General features: G+C 44.4%; 1 protein-coding gene across 2 annotated transcripts in view; it reads left to right on the forward strand.

Moving 5' to 3' along the window:
• LOC137608485 (zinc finger and BTB domain-containing protein 7C) overlaps positions 1 to 10,449 on the forward strand; it is a 17,626-nt gene extending 7,177 nt beyond the window's left edge. Inside the window, exons 1-4 of one of the 2 annotated variants that reach the window (XM_068334906.1) lie at positions 186 to 626; positions 6,111 to 6,845; positions 7,437 to 8,092; positions 8,649 to 10,449. In XM_068334906.1, the coding sequence (XP_068191007.1) occupies positions 6,138 to 6,845; positions 7,437 to 8,092; positions 8,649 to 9,261 (1,977 nt within the window). In that variant the 5' untranslated portion in view covers positions 186 to 626; positions 6,111 to 6,137 and the 3' untranslated portion in view covers positions 9,262 to 10,449. Of the gene's footprint in view, positions 1 to 185; positions 627 to 6,110; positions 6,846 to 7,436; positions 8,093 to 8,648 lie in introns of those variants that run through there. The other variant, XM_068334904.1, reaches the window with a different exon arrangement.
• Positions 10,450 to 17,500: the final 7,051 nt, after the last annotated feature.

Genomic DNA, 17,500 nt, shown 5'->3' on the forward strand with positions numbered 1-17,500 from the left:
TCCCTCTGTCTCCCCAAACAACCCTTTTGAGTTCCCTCGCCCCGGTCCCTTTATACCAAAATCCACTCTAACACAACTAAAAATTCATTTTGTCTGACCTAAATCAGAGGTTGTCTGCGCCATGGGCTTATTACACAGTGCGCTTAAACTTGTGTTGTGGAGGAGGATGGGGTATTATTATCTTCCAGCTACCCACCCTGCTATAAAAACTAGTGGTGCGACATCTCCTCAGTGCAGTGCTGCTGCCCTCCCTCCCTTCCTCTCACTCTCTCGCTCGTCCTTCACCAGGCAGGCACACAACACCGACACCGACTCACAACTCCGCTCCACGCCAAGCCGCCCAACAGTCACACGCCGCCGTCTTCAGCAGCCGCTGCTCTCCACTGGATATTCCTCCCTGGGTGGGGGGGGGGTTTTCTTTTTCTTTTCTTTTTTTTCTTCTTCTTCTTCTTTTGTTGTGTTTTTTTTTTTTTTTTTTTTCTTTTTTGTGAATGAGCGTCTGTTTCCACCGCCGCCGGTGGGGGGGCTCGTGAATGGACTGACGGGCTGTTTGGGTTGAAGGAGGGCGATGCTGAGAGGTCAAGAGGGCAGCAGCAGAACCTCTTAGACCGGAGATACGACGACAGGTGAGCGGCGCCGCCGACCTGCAGGGGACGGTATTAGGGGGCGGCGGGGGGAGGGGGGGGTTCCTCCGACGCATCAGGGCGTGGATGAGTTTGGAGCACATGTGCGTAGAAGTTGGTCATTCGGTCCCATTGTTGGTGCGTGCATGTGTGTATTGTGTGCACTCATGATCTGTTTGCAGCGTTTATCTGCACTTAATCGATATCTGATCAAACGTATCTCCATAGAGACAACAGGTTGGAGGACCTGAGTAATTATCCAGGCTTGTGCAGCACATTATTCCTGAAATAGCATCGCAGCACAGCTCAAACAGTAGTTTCAGAAGACTTAATTGTGTGTTTTGTCTCTGAAGGTAATTACACATTTGTCGTACAGATCTGACAATTTGTCCTTTACATCATAAATACATATTTAGGGGAACTCATTAAGTTAAAGATGTTCGTGAGGACAAAATAACGACGTGTTGTGGATTTGATGTTGAGCTGTAAATGACTGTTTACAGCAGCTGACGGACTTCTTACCTCATTGAGGCCGTGTGGCATTAAAATAGTTCCCTAGGTTTTATTTTATATTTATGCTGTTTGGATTTTTTTTATCAGAATTATCAGCAGAAATTTAAAAAAAAATAGTAAAAAATGTTTAAAAAAAATAAAAAAATCTTTGCACGTGAAACTGTAAAATAAGCACAAGCATCCTGCTGCGTTTTGTATGTGTGTGTGTGTGTCTGTGTGTGTGTCTGTGTGTGTGTCTGTGTGTGTGTGTGTGTGTGTCACACACCAGAACATTTTAGAAATGACTTTAAAACGAGCGCCTGTTTGCAAACACCCACATAACAGGTTCATAAAGGAGGGCATGCTTTACAGATTAACGTCACGCCACTAACATGTTGGGATGTTCTCATTCTGTCACGCAGTTTTAAAACACACCTGTATTAAATTATATCAATCTTTAATACATCAAGCTACAAAAATCTGATTTTTGGATAGATTAGTTTTTGAAACGATCAGGAAAAAATACAAATCAAGCAGCAGTTATTAAACTGAAACTGATGTGTAAAAAGGCTGCGTTCTATTTATTTCATGCTGAGTCTCTTGTTCCAGCGTCGTCAGACAAAACAAAGCCGTAGGGAAACGCCAGGCCAAGTCGACTATGAAAGCATCTTTGTTCACATATTTAAAGTGAGATGGCGCGGCGTTGCGCTAACCTTGGTTTACTTAGGAGGCGAGGGACGTAAAAGACAAGAGGCTGCAACCCGAAAGGCTCCAGTTAAAGTTGATTTAGCCTCCGGATCCACTTTCTCATTCAAATGAACCCGTTTTATAATATTACTAATAAATATACATGAAGTCCAACAATATAACTTGTTCATTTTCCACTGAAATTATGATTTATTCTGACTAAATGTCTCTTCTTTAGTGCATTTTTTAAATCTTTAATGCATTTATACTCACAGTGTTTGCGTAAGTATTTCCTTATTTATTCTCTACGTATACTTTTCACACACCAATCTAACTTTGCAGCATTTTAGGCCAAACTTGCAGCGCTAAATGTCCCCAACTCTTCATCATTACTGTAAGGATAAACGCTCCTGTGGTGCTGGGGGTATTTAGAGCGGCTCACCTCTTCAATCTGACAGCAATTACAATTTAATTCACCTGTGCTGCTCCAGATTGTCCCTTAAGGACCGTCCAAAGAGGCGTCTGCTGCTGGAACAGGTGCACTGGTGTTCTACTGGTAATAATGGACTACCCCACACAGCGAGGTCAGGTTAAATGAATGCCTCCTCCTAATAAGGGGCTGACTTTTTCCTGTCAATACTCTAAATTATTGTCCGGGGACTTGTCCACCTCTGACAGCTGTTTAGCAGGTATTTTCTAAGGGCAGCTGGTGACAGGGGGTAACTTTGGCAGCCGGTGATTTAGCATGTGGGTCAGGTGGATGCGGCGCCCTGACAGGGTAAAGCAGGCGTTTGGTTGGTGCTCGCAGGCCAAATGAGTTCCTGCCCCTGAGACGGATGGAGATGGACATTAGCTGCTGATTTGTGGCCTGAGTGGTCAGAGCCGGGGACAAGCTAGCCACTCCACTGTGGCTATAATGATGATACCGCTGCGAGGAAGAGGAGGAGGAGGAGGAGGAGAGGAGCAAAGAATGATTAGGAAGAGGATGAGGAGGAAGAGGAGGTGGTGGTCAGCAGATGAAGGTCTTGGACACAGAATGGAGGTGACACAGAATTTGAGGTGGGAGTGCTGAGTTGAACGTGTTAGTGACAAAGTGAGGCGTGAGGAGACGTCGCTACAGACAGGCAGAGAAAGAGACAGGCAGGGGGAGAGAGAAAGACCAGCAGAGGGAGAGACAGGAGAGAGAGACAGGAGGAGAGAGACAGGAAAGAGGAAGACACAGGTGGAGGGAGAGACAGGCAGAAGGGGAGAGAGTCAGGAGGAGAGAGAAAGACCAGCAGAGGGAGAGACAGGAGAAAGAGAGAGACAGGAGGAGAGAGACAGGAAAGAGGAAGACACAGGTGGAGGGAGAGACAGGCAGAAGGGGAGAGAGACAGGAAGACAGAGAGAAAGAGACAGGCAGAAAGAGATAGACAGTGAGAGAGATGGGCAGAGACAGTGAGACAGGAAAGAGAGTTCCAGGTTGAAAGACAAGGGGTGAGACAGGAGAGCGAGACTGTCTGTCTACTAATGTGGTTGTGAATAAAGTTGTGTTGAATCCACTCCGTCTGTGTGAAAACAGGTGACAGGGAGAAACTTCCTGTTTTTGTTGTGACCTCATCATCATCCAGGAGCAACAATACAATAAAAAGATGGGGTGGGGGAAAAAAACACAAAACTCCTTTTCTCCCACAATCCTCTGGGGTGACGGAGCAAACAGCTCCAGCAGTAATCATCAGGGTTTCACGAGACGACCCCGCCCTGGCGGTTGTGACGGGTGGAGGGGCGTGTGCCGTCTGCGTGAAGGGGTTAAGGATGTTTGGCTGATGAAACGTCGCTCCAGGACCTTGTGGTGGGAACGCCGTGCCCTCCGCCCCTCCCTGTCTATGTGGCACATCCTCCTCAGATCCTCTCCACGCTGTAATTAGGGGCTGGCCGCTAACGGCAGCTAACGCTAGCCTAGCGCTTATAGGCAAACAGTGGGAACCGAGGGGAGTGGTTCTCGCTTGGGGCAGGCAAACACCCCACTTGTCCCAGGGTAGTTCCAGGGGGTGGGAAGGGTCAGAGACAGATGACATTGGGTTAGGCGACCCTCCCCACTCCTGTCACCGTGCCCCCCCCCCCCATTCAAACTCTTTCTCTCACTCTTATCCACTCGTGTTGTTCCAAGCACTGCACTATTGTTTGCCTTGGCAGGCTGTCGCAGGGAGGGGCCCCTCACTGCTGTTTGTGCAACCTGTTAGGGAACTTTTAGGGCCATCTGACCCCCCCCCCTCCCCTCCTCCTCATCATCCGCACCCCCCACCCCTCCCTCACTGGAGATTCCCTCACCTTTCACCCAAGCCATTACCTTTTACGAATCTGTGTGACATATAATAGAAACACACACATTTTCTTCTTCTTCTTTCCACTGCAAGTTTTTCCAACAATGTAGTTCAGGGTAGTCGGACCTATATTCTATACCACCACCCCCTCTATAGGCATTTTAATTATGTCCGCACTCAATCAATGGCGTGAACATAGCAACAGTTACCTAGCAACAAGATCGACAAGAATAAACTATATGTCAGACTGGTATCTGAGTTATATACCTGCAGGTGAACTGAGGGATTTGGTGGAACAGTTTTGTGTGAAATTTGTGCAAAAGTGCGTGTGTGTGTGTGTGTGTGTGTGTATGTGTGTGTGTGTGTGTGTGTGTGTGGCTTCAGCCCTGGCCCATTTAGAACCAGTCAACAATGCAGCTTGTGGTGAGGAGGCCCGCTTCAAAGTATTTATCCACACATGCCTCCGGTGACCACCGAGTGTGTTCGGCTGGGTTCCGGCTCTATTCATAGCTGCGAGTGAACGAGCGGCCAGAGGTTCAGTCGCTGTGACTGTAAACAACAGCGCCGCCAATCAACAGGTTGGGATTCAGGCAGCTGCGGAACAAAGGATTCACCACCAGAGAGAGTGGAGATTCCGTCGGAGCGTCGATCAAACCTGGACAGAACCCCACAAACACACAGGGAGTCACACGATCGGCGGTTCAAACGAGTGCATCAGCTTCCTTTGTGTGGGTATCTGGCAGAGACGGACGATAGGATGGACATTACGCACACAACTCTTGTGCTCTTATCACGGCGCGTTCAAATGTCAAACAGAAGAAATAATATCAAGATGATGGGCTCTCCAAGTTGTTGCAACACATTCCAACAAGAAACTGTAATAAGAGTCAAGAATAAACATTACCCAACGTGATGTTTGCTCAAAATGAGACATGCTGTATTTATCACTTGTTGCTTTTACTGCACAGATGGCAAACAAACAAGCAGGCCTACAGTATATTCGAATAAAGCCCGACTGTCACTCATTGTTTTAACGGTAATCGGCTCAACGGCTCATGAAAAGTCTCGGTTTCAATCAGAGGTGCAGGTCGGAGCCGTGGAGCTCGTAGTTTTCTGAACCAGGCTTTTGTTTGCTTAGGGGGCAAGCAACCAGCTCTGTGGACTGAAGGGCATCGTGACCGCGGGACGACACAAAGAGGACACGCTCGTAATAATCACTGCGACACGACTCCAATCCAATCTGAATCCGATCCACGACTAGAATACTATCACTTCAATAAAAATTTTTTTTAGCAATTATATATATGAATATTGTACAATGCACCCTCGTTCTTTGCAAGTAATGCGTCCCAGGAACCACAAGCAAATAAAGAATTCTGCGATATAGCGACAAATTATTTATCTAATTATTTACGGTAATTTAAACATTTATAAACCCTCCCCATACTGATATTAAACCACCTTCTATCTGTATTACCTTTTCCACACTCTCATAAGACTGTTTAAAGCACTTTTGTTTCTCACGTAAGTCGAGACTCACGGAACGTAGCGCACTTCCGGATGCCTTCAGCCGATAGAATGCGCGTGAAGAAGTGTCGAGTGTTGATGCGCGAATGAGCACTGTATATATATAATGTATATTATGTGTCTGTGTATATAAAAACTGCGAATCAAGTTTTATAACAGTATCTAAATATTTTTAGTACAGCTATGTTTTTTGCATGATCTACAAATTTAATCAGAAGTTTAATTTTATCAAGTTGAACAGAAAAGTGTTGAAAAAGGTTTTTAAGATTTTTTTTAGTCCAACATTTTTTTTTTTTTATAAAGAAGGACTAAAAACTAGAGACTCTTTTTTGATAATTTTATTTACTTCTCAGAACAACACGTTTTTCTCTCTGACTCTAAACCAACGGAGATGTAGGTGCTGCAAAATATTGATCTGTGTTGGTTGTTTTCATTCTAAACGTCACTAAACGGCTGGCTGTTGTTGATCTCTACCCAGACACTCGGCAGAGACAAGCGGGTCAGAATGGTTCATCACCGAGCGGAGGACCTGATCGGGATCCCCTTCCCCAACCACAGCAGCGAGGTCCTGTGCAGCCTCAACGAGCAGCGCCGGGACGGCCTGCTCTGCGACGTCGTCCTCATTGTCCGAGACCAGGAGTACCGCACCCACCGCTCCGTCCTGGCTGCCTGCAGCCAGTACTTCAAAAAGCTTTTCACTGTGGCCACCGCCGCCGGCGGGGACCACCATGCGGCCGCCGTCTACGAAATCGACTTTGTGGCTCCGGATTGCCTCACGGCCATCCTGGAGTTTGCCTACACCTCCACGCTGACGGTGACGGCGTCCAACGTGAAGGAGATCCTCAACGCGGCACAGATGCTGGAGATCCCGTGCATCATCAACGTCTGCCTGGAGATCATGGACAGCGGGGGCGGGGGTGGCGAGAGACGGAGGGCGGAGGAGGGAGAAGAGGAGGAGGACGAGGAGGAGGATGCAGAGGAAGAAGAGGAGGAGGAAGAAGAGGAGGATGAAGAGGAGGACGCCAGGTCGAGGAAAGATGAGCGGGAAGAGGAGGACGATGTCAGCGAGAGGTCGCTGCAGTCGCTGGAGAGCAGGGGGGAGCAGATGCCTCCAGAGACGGAGGACTCGTCGCCCCCCAGCACCTCCACCTACCGCCAGCAGTTTGAGGCGTCGTCCCAGTCGCAGTCTCCAGACGCCATGAGAGGAAAACAGGTACGAGATCAACTAGAACCAAGGTAGTCGGAGACTGCAGCATCCCGCGACACCCCTGAATTCACACATTACAGGTGTAGGTCAGGGTAAAATTTTACCCCAGTGCTCTGACCTACTGTCATTGATCAAAGCACTAGCTTTGATGTACGGTCTCACATTGGCCTTCTCCATCGTCTTTTTATCTTATTCGGTTCCTGAGTGTACAAAAGTTGAAATTTGACCTTGATCTAGTTTTCTCGGGGTCAAGGTCGCCATCTCATTTTCATCCCCTTTGCTGCCCGAGTAATGAGCTTTTTGTGACATCTTTCTATCTGCAATGGCTGCGAAGATATTTGGTGGACGGTGGAACACAAGAACACTGACAATTAAAATACATCACCGCTTTTGAAGCGGGAAGTAAAAATGTCTGATTTCTGAACAAATACTTCACGAAATGTCATTTCTTGAAGTATTTCACCTCGTTCTAGAGACTTCTTCAGTTCTAGTTGTGCACTAGAACTGAAGAAGCCTCTTGGACTACACAGCTTTGGATACTTCAAGGAATGAAGATGTGTCTGTTCCTTGAGCTGATGGTGATGTTTTATGACACAGGAGACGATGGAGAGTCGGGCTTTGAAGGATTTCTCCATCGAGTCCCTCCTGCAAGAGGGGCTGTACCCCCGGATGTCACCACTGGATAGGAGGACCAGCTTCTCCCCTCTCCTCCCGGGCTTCTACCCCTCCATGTGGCCTGCAGAGCTCCAGGCCTTCCCCAACCTCCACCAGCATCCCGGTACGGGAATCTCACCGCAACACAGGCTCTCTCACGCCTTCCCCGCCTCGGCGCCGCTGGAGGCCTCCAAGCCTCTCAATCTGGCCGTGAAACGAGAGATCATAAAGGAGGAGCTGAAGGAGGAGGTGCCGCTCAGTTTGCTCCACGGGAACTTCCTGAAGGAGTTTGTCGGCTCAGGATTCGGCAGCGCCGTGAATGCCGGGCAGATGCCAACAGAGGGGCACGCTTTGGGTCTGATAAAGGACGAAGCGGACTTCCGGTCCTACCTGAGCATCCTGAGCTCCGCCTCCCACCTGGGGGCTTTGTTCCCGCCCTGGCAGCTGGAGGAGGAGAGGAAAATGAAGCCCAAAGCGTCGCAGCAGTGTCCCATCTGCAACAAGATCATCCAGGGAGCGGGGAAGCTGCCGCGACACATGAGGACTCACACGGGAGAGAAACCCTACATGTGCACGATCTGCGAAGTCAGGTTCACCAGGTAGGTTGAAGCGGCACCTCCTGATCACATGATCGCATGCTTCCACGCAATCGAACAAACAGATCATGTAAAAAAAAACCGGCAGCGCTAGCAGAAAAAACACCCTGGCTCGTTCGTCTGAGGTTAATCTGTTCTCACCACGCTCAAAGTGGAAAGCCCCCCTCGCCTGGTTGATTTGCATCACCCCGCTTACTCACACCTTCCTGCTTCACGTTATCAGTGCAAAGCAAAGCTCTTCATTGGTTTTCGCTCTCAACGACTCGAAGTTCTGATCCTGCTTCAAGCTCTGAACTTTGAAGAAGCCTTGTGAAATCGTGCATCAAAAATCACGACTTCACGTAATTGCACATTTTTGGTAGATAGTCATGTGATATCGTTTGCACATTCCATTGGCTTAGGGCAACCGGAAGTGCACGACGTTCTGTGAGTCTCAGACTTCCGTGAGACACAAAAGTTAATAGTAAGATAAATAGTTTGTCGCTATATCGCGGAATTCGTTATTCGCATGAGGTTCCTGGAACGCATTAACCGGGAGTATGTGGTTTTGTTTTCCCAGACAAGACAAACTGAAGATCCACATGAGGAAGCACACGGGTGAGCGTCCCTACATCTGCCTCCACTGCAACTCCAAGTTTGTCCACAACTACGACCTGAAGAACCACCTGCGCATCCACACGGGGGTGCGGCCGTACCAGTGCGAACACTGCTACAAGAGCTTCACGCGCTCCGACCACCTGCACCGACACATCAAGAGGCAGAGCTGTCGCATCTCCCGCCCCCGGCGAGGGCGGAAGCCGGCCGCCTGGAGGTCGGCGCCCGCCAGCAACTTCCTGTGCCCGCCACCCCCCAGCTCCGCCGCCAATCGGTTTGAGGAAAACATTTTAAGCCCCGCCTACCAGGGAGTGAAGAATCACGGACTCGGGGAGATGCTCGGCCTCGGCAACAGGGGGCTGGGGTTTAAGAGCGCGGACAGAGCCGGACGGGAGGAAGGGCAGGGGCAGCATCGTGGGGAGGAGGAGGAGGCAGGGGCAGGGAGGCAGAGGGGAGTATTTGCCTTCACCCTGGCTGGAGAAGACGTCCTCACTCACTCGCCGTTTTATTCCTCACCCGTTGACCCCTGGACCATACGGCTGGAGCGAGCTCCGCCCATCCCCGAGTCGGCCAAATGAGTCGTGGTCCAAAGAACGACTAAGAAAGAAGCGTGTGTGTGTGTGTGTGTGTGTGTGTGTGTGTGTGTGTGTGTGTGTGTGTGTGTATGTGTGTCCGTTCTGCTCCAGGAAGCTAAAGCACCTTTTTTTTTTTTAATTAAAAAAAAAGAAAAAGTGAGAGAATTTTTTTTTTTAAAAAACATTTTGAAGCCTGCTGATGTGGCGGTAGTACAAAAAACCTTTATCTTATTTCAGTTTGAAAATCAGTTCTAGATAAATAATTTCACAGACAATGTGCTGAAGATCTATTTCAGTCCTGTGAATGTTTACAATATTTTGAGAGCATTTAAGAGGAAGCAAGCAGCGCAGTGTGAATGAGGAAAACAAATTATTTTCTTTATATACCAGGTCGTCTAAAATGCTATAAATTCAGAGGCTAAATCTATGAGAGAAGCTTTTATTATATGTAGAAAATATGAATCAAGACTCAAATCAGACCTGCGGAAGCCTAAGTGTTCATTTGGTAATTATCATGAGCATAAAGCAATTAGGTAACATGTAGAAAAATGCATTAACAGCAAACATTAATTGTGAAAAAGGTTGAAATAAATTATTTAATTCTTAAAGAATTGTCAATGAAAAAATATTTTTTTGTTTATAGTCATGTCTAAATGAATGAAATATGTTGGGGGTGTTTTTTTTGCCATCAAACCGTTGAATAAAGTTCCAAACGGCCGTCTGGTGAGCGATAACGACCGATAATGTGTTATTTCCCTTCCACTGCCTGGTTTTGGTCGGAGCTCCTCGTCTGCACTATTGTACATAGACACAAACTTTTAGGCCATTGTGGTGTTAATTATGGTTGCATTGCTGACGATGTAAAACTTCTAATGCTCTTAAGACTTTGAGGCATCCATCCAAAGACGTAAACTTGAATAAGCCTTTGTTTTACTGTTGATGAATACGTGTCTCCAGAAGGTGTATATTTCTGATTAATCTGCCGCTTTAGCTATAGGCTACAGTATGCTTGTGTTTCTTCTGCTGCAACAAATCAATCATGTTTTTCATATGATGTTCATCTCTGATTGTGTATAAAGAAGTTCAAAACTGATTTGAATTAAAATGAAAGTATTTTCTTGCTATTTATGCATATTTAAATGAATGAGCCCTGGCTATATTTTGCAAATCTGTTTTATAAAGACACTAAATGTTGAACTTTTTTCTTTCGGCAGTATTATTTGTGTGTGTGTGTGTGTGTGTGTGTGTGTGTGTGTGTGTGTGTGTGTGTGTGTGTGTGTGTGTGTGTGTGTGTGTGTGTGTGTGTGTGTGTGTGTGTTTGTGTGTGTGTGTGTGTGTGTGTGCGTGCGTGCGTGCATGTGCGCGTGTGTGTGTTTGCTCTTGTTTTCTATCTCAACAAAAAGTGAGATGACCTTGATGTGATCACAGTTTTGGAAAGAAAGGCATTAAAAGTTACAACTCAATGAGAATCATCACAATAAATACATAAAGAAATAATCCAAAAGCCATACAGTATAAAACAAGAGCGACCTGGAGGTTAACTGAGAGAAAATGCTCTTCAAATCGTCTTTCCATGAAACAAAAATTTGCCTCAGATAACATTAATAGAGAAGTCAGAAGATTAAAATGAACAGCTGCTTCTCATTATTTCAATTTCAATGGCTGGTAAATCCATAATTGTCCACCTTTCACCTGAAACGTCTCCAGGGAAACCACAAAAAATAAAAGTCTGAATCATAAAATACATAACTCTACTCTATTACAGTGGATATGTGCTTCAACTTTATTTGATGCCCATGAAATGTGTAGTTTGACTTATCTAGATGACCACTCTTCAGATTCACTCGGAAAAAAAATTTGTTTCCATGGCAACATCCAAAATTTTACATATGATTAGAGAAATTAAAAATAGAAATGTGATATAAAATTAACATGATTTTTATAAATGTAAACGTCAGTAAAGAACAGAGATCTAACAACTGTATAAAACCACACATAACAACTTATGTCACAGCTACTTTACACGACTGGTTATAACAAGATTAATTAATGGCTATGATGACATAAGTAACACAACTATATGTGTCCCTTTTATGGCGTTAATTTCTCAACGAGCCGTCGGTTTTACTGTCCTGCCCTCTAGTGGACGGTTGACGCTACTGCACAGCCTGTTTCGCTATAATATCAAAATAAATATTTGTTTGTCTCCGTATGATGTGAAATATGCCTCGAATGGATTTTAGTCACCATAGCACATTTGAATATAAAATCAGCACATAACAACAAAGAGAATTAAATTTAACAAACGTCCACTCAAGGCTATTAAGGCTTAGTCCCTTTAGATGGCGCTACAGATTTATGGTCTTTAAAGCAGGAGCGATTTTCTCTTGCTGATACACCAGCTTTGATTTAATACCATCAGGAAACAACAGTGAAGTCTGGTTGGACATTAAGCATAAACCACATCCTTCCATCAGCAGCAGGGATTGGGTTTATTGATTCATTATTAATAAGTGATTCTTTGGAAGAATTGTAAACCTACATTAAGGGACTGACTCATGAAATGTCAAAGGAAGTAGTAGATCACATTTTAACTGAATTACAACTCAAATTAAATGCTTTTTAGGCTTTAATGATATGAATCCAAATCCATCTGTTCTGGAAAAGACTTTTATGCATTTTGCTTTTAGTTTCTGGACAAATTCAAAGGTTTTGACTTGTGGTTCAGGTGGCACAAGATTCTTAATATATATTTCAAGAAGGGTTGACTAATATTACTGCGTGCATGCAGGAACTATTTGCACTAGTAACTATTTATAGTCAGTTCTGAGCTGCCTGTGATGAGAAAATATGGTATACAGTATGTCATTTTCTTTTTATTAACTTTGTAGATTTGATCTGTCAGGGAATTAAAAAAATTCTATTCTGAAATTGTATTCTCTTCTACAAAATTACATGTTTTTACTGATATCATTAACACCAGCTTCATCCATTTGAGACATCATGGTAGTCTTTTTAATCTTCAGTGAGGTTTAAAAAGACTCGACGCTCTGAAATGTGATGATGTAATAGATTCAAATGGGTAAAAGGATACGTCCTCTGTGAGGTCATCGGGTCCCTCTATGAGGTCATCAGGTACACCATGATATGAAAGCAGTTTTTTTCACTTTAAAAAAAAAAATTGAATTCTTGTGACAGACACAAGCTGGAGGAGTCATGTCTTATTGGACCAATTCAGAGCTGAGGGACAGCTATGGAAAATGATCACCCGTAAGACAATGTGTAAAATAGCATGTGTGCACAGCTTCCTGAACTCGGAACCTCCTGAGGTGTGACTTCCTGACCCATTAACCCACAGTCCTCCCTGGGTTCCACCACCCTGAAGCCCTGCGAGTCATGAACACAGTGTTGTTTTCAGGTTGTGTTGAAGTGTGTTATGCTCGCTCGCACGCACAAAGCACTTCTAATGGGACATCCTCTAAGGAAGTTGTGTGACAATACAGCTCCACAATGGTACCAGTGAGAGCACAGAGGACGCTGGAGGTAACGTGGTCTGATGTTCTCTGTGGGGTTCCTGCAGGCCGATGAGGAAACACCCTCCAAACAAAGAGACTGAAAAATAACAACACTTCGCCTCAAGACGTCCAAAACGAGGACGAATGGAGCAGCTCGCTAATATTCATGTTCATCCATGTCCAGATATAAACCTGCCAGCTGATATTACAAATATACGGTTAAAAACTATTTGGACTGACTTAAAAAGAAGATGTAAAAGATAATTTCCTGAACACAATATTTTACAGTCAAGACACAAATTATCCTGCAGGGACCAAAAAGGTCTTTTAAATGAGAGAGGATGTGGACAATAGATAGAATCAATAGATAGATCATTCGATAGATGGCTCTTTAGATATTTACATAAATTGCTCTAGATAAATAGATACAGTATAAATAGATCGATAAATAGATCGATAGATAAATTTATAGATGGATGGATGGACGGACAAACTTCATTGATTCCAAACTGGGAAATTCACACATGTAGCTGCATCAATAGATATAAATTAGACCTCAAAAGAAGAGTAAAACAAAATAAATAAAACTAGGAAGAACAAAATTTGGAAAGAGAATAAAAATTAAGAATAGATTTACATTAAATAAAGACGACAGATATACTCTTAGTATATACTTAAAGACGTATATTTTAATAAATCAATACCAGTATCACCAATTCACAATCAAAGTGATCCATCATCACAGCAAATGTCAGAACCTTGACGATGACGTCAGACATACACTTTACAAATCCTGCTTACCTTGTTCACACTAGTTCCGCTTCCACTCCAGTTCGGCTCGCGCTGGTGTTTCCGATTTACAGATCCGGTTCCTTCCCCGTCAAGGATTCTTTTCCTACTACTATTTATTTTTGGATGTGAATTTTTTTTAACGTTAATTTCTTTTTGATTTTGTGTGTGTGACTATTTTATAATTTGTTTTTTGTGAATAAACGTGCTTTTTAAAAAAAAAAAAAAAAAATTCTGAATCAATTCCGCTCGTTCCTATGACCGGAAGTCCATCAATGAACAGCGGACCGGCTACGTGATGACGTAGCTGTCTTGAGACGTAAAAGCGACAGCGCCAAGCTGTTTATAAAAATAACCACACCCAATAACAAATAACAGCTTCCTTGTAGCCTAGTATCACAGCTAGCATCAAACAGCTAGCATCACGGCGCGTTTTAATACGTCACTTAAGTCCCGACTCACCAAACGTCAATGGGGTGTGGTCCTCTCCACCCAATCACCAGGTCGTTAATTCCTCTACGTCATCCGCTTCACCACCAGGTGCTCTTAAAGGGGACGCGTCACTGCCATATATGGACTTTAATCAATTTATTTATTTCCCAGTGTGTCCTCATTATCCTTCATCACTGGGTCTTTTTAAATTTAATTCTTCCCACACAGCAGCGATTTAGTTTATAAATATAACTACACACAAAAAAAATAAGGAAATTAGTGTTTATAAATAATTCCTTTGTTTACCAGCGTTTCTTTGTAATAAATCTCATTCCATTAGAAATTTCTTTTTACTTCCCTTTCTTTTACTTCCCTTTTGTTGTCAATTATCTAAACAACATGTGTCAAACTCAAGGCCCGGGGGCCAAATGAACCCCTCATAAAAGTGTGTGTGTCTAAAAATAAATATGTAGGTCAAAAGTGTGCTTTTACCAAAAACTACATTTCCCATAATGCAGCAATTCAGCCCATTTTAACTTTGACAAAAACGCTTTAAACAAAGTTAATGTTCTAACTTGTGTTTGATGTTATTTTTTCTTTATTCTCTTGGATAGTTTGATGCTTGATTGATGGAGTTATGGGGCACATTTATTTTACATCACATTTAGTTACATTTATAGGTTACATCTGGCCTTTTGAGGACAGCCGTGATGCTGATGTGGCCCTTAGTGAAAAAGAATTACCTCACGCCTGGTCTAAACTTGCATTTCCTGACTTTTTGTGTTGTTTATATATTAAATACACTCTGAATGAATCGCCAGTTTTACCACAGTACCACACAGAAAAGAGCCCACGCAGACACAGGGAGAACATCCCAATTCCACACAGGTGGACCTGAACTCTACCCACAGCGCCACCGTGACGGATTTTAATTATGTAAAAGGATTTGACAGACAGGAAGAGAGAGAGACAGAGAGATCCAGGACTGGGCGAGCCGCTTGACCTCTATAGGACAGGAAGTGGTGCTCAGCGCTGTGACTTTTAACCTCATCCAAACAAACAGAAGCTCTCCAGGAGCTAAAAACAAGTCAGACAAAAGTGACATCCTGTCCCGATGGTTATCTGAACTATCGATGACCGATTGTTTTCTAATACCTGAACATTCTTAGTTTCTATTTTAACCTCCATGAAACGGGGATCACGCTGGTCATCACAATCACAACCAAACCGTCATGTCCACGAGGACCGGCTCTGCTTTGTGGTTTATTCACTTTTTTTTTTTTAACAACAAAACAATGGAGCCGGAAAAACGAATAATTGTGCCCGAGGTACTGGATCTTATGGCGTGGCTAATAATACGATTATATATCATATATATCACTTCCTGCTTAAACATTCAAGTTTATCCTCAGACACACAAAAAAACACAACAATCATAAATATCTGACATCATGCTTCAGGCTCTTCCTCAGATGGAACTGGATGTAAAATTGATCCGGTAGAGAATCTACTTCAGTTAATGTTGTTATTTCACCCGCTGTCTGACTTTTACAGTTTGAACATGTAAAAAGAGGCATTTGCTTGTGTTTTTCAGACACTGTCTGATTGTAAAGACGCTCTTAACATCGGTCATTGACAGAAACATCGACCTGCGCTGCGTTTGAAGTCAATAATTTGAAGTGCTCCCCAGCATTAGCCGGCCTGGGATGTAAAAGCCGACCTGTATGGATCCCATAATTAATGATATATCAGCTTTTGTTAGCGTAACGTTTGTGGGGTTTTTGTCAAACTGTAAAAAAATCATCAGTGTGTTGTATTAAATTTTCTAAAAAGTCACCTGGTTACCTTGGAAATGTAAGTTTTCCTAACTTATTTGCTTAAGTTAACACGATATATACCCTTGATTAGTTGAACAAAACTGATTTATTTAACTAACAAAACTGCAGTAGCTCAGATGCTAATCGCTCTAGAGCAGTGGGCGGAGCTTTTTTGAATCGATAGGTTATGGGAAAAGGATGCATGTGAACGCAGACGCCAGACTCCTGCCAGGTTAGCAGTGATGTCATGACCATCCATCCAGTAGTTAGTCGGGCTACAACTAGCTCCTGCTGGACGTCGATAGCCGTTAGCGTGGAGCTAATGGACCCGAGAGGAAAGCTCTGGCTGTGATAAAAGGGCCGCCGCTGCAGACGCCCATTAACCATCTCTGAAGGCCGCTGCACTCAAGAGAAAGGAGAAGAGAAGAGAGGAAGAGGAGGAATGTTCTCCGACCTCACCTGTAATGGTGTGGTTCTGCTTCTGCTTCTGCTTCTGCTTGATGTCAATGCTCCTCATGAAGACGCTGGTTGAAAGCTGCAGCAGCGACTTGCACAAACCCCCAACTGTGACCTGACCTCTGATCTATAGGTCAGACGCTTCAGTCAAGATCCACCTAAAAACTGAAGAACAGGAATAGAACGTAGAGAGGCTCATCAGAACCAACGTGAAACTACAGCAAAACCTCGAGATACAAGTTAAATCCATTCCGCGACTGAAATAAAATAATTTTAATCCATTATAGCCTTATAAAAAAGCCCCAAACACCCTAAAATATGAAAAAAAAAAAAATCAACCAAAAGACACGCAGACTTTACCTGTGTATAGTTAATTATATATAAGTTATGTAAACAATGATAAAGAACGAAAAGAAACACAAAAGTCAGGAGAACACACGAGCTACGTCTTTACTCCACCAAAGAGAACGAGATACGGTCTCACTGATGTTGTATCCATCCGCTAACACGCGGTAAAGAACGAGATACGGTCTCACTGATGTTGTATCCATCCGCCAACACGCGGTAAAGAACGAGATTCGGTCTCACTGATGTTGTACCCATCCGCCAACGCGTGGTAAAGAACGAGATACGGTCTCAGCTGATGTATCCACCCGCCAACTAGCGGTGGTTTCCTGAAACACGGCTCGTATCTCTAATATCTCGTATCTGGAGGGTCTACTTTAGTCATAAAACTTTTATTCTGTCAGGAGGGACTCTAACCGTCAAACGATAATAATCTGGACTGGCGCGGTGAACTCCACGCCGACAGAAGTTAGAGCCTATTTCTGTTTGTGTGGTCTGCAGAGCTGGTGGATCCTAGACTAAACTGCACCACGGCTGAAATTACCCCTCAGGAACATCTCCAAGCTCTTGTTCTGTTCTGTTGCATGCGAGGGACCGCCGTGCCCCGGAATACCGCCGCCACAGAAGCCGCGGGGCAGGAGGGGCCGCCTCAGATTCCCGGCCCGGACCCACGGGGTGTGTTTTAGGTGAAATTAAAGGCAGCCTGTCGTGTAATTGCACATGGATGTGCCCGACGGCCACAGGTCTGAGCCCGGCTCCTGCTCTCTAATGACGGGTTGAAGCCGCCGTGAGGCCACATGCGAGGTGATGAGATGTGCCTACAGCTCCACGGGCCTCTATCTTCATCCCATCAGCTCATCTTCATTAGCATCCTGATTAATTATGCAG

Source organism: Antennarius striatus, chromosome 15 (assembly GCF_040054535.1).
Source record: "Antennarius striatus isolate MH-2024 chromosome 15, ASM4005453v1, whole genome shotgun sequence".
NCBI classification, from domain to species: domain Eukaryota; kingdom Metazoa; phylum Chordata; class Actinopteri; order Lophiiformes; family Antennariidae; genus Antennarius; species Antennarius striatus.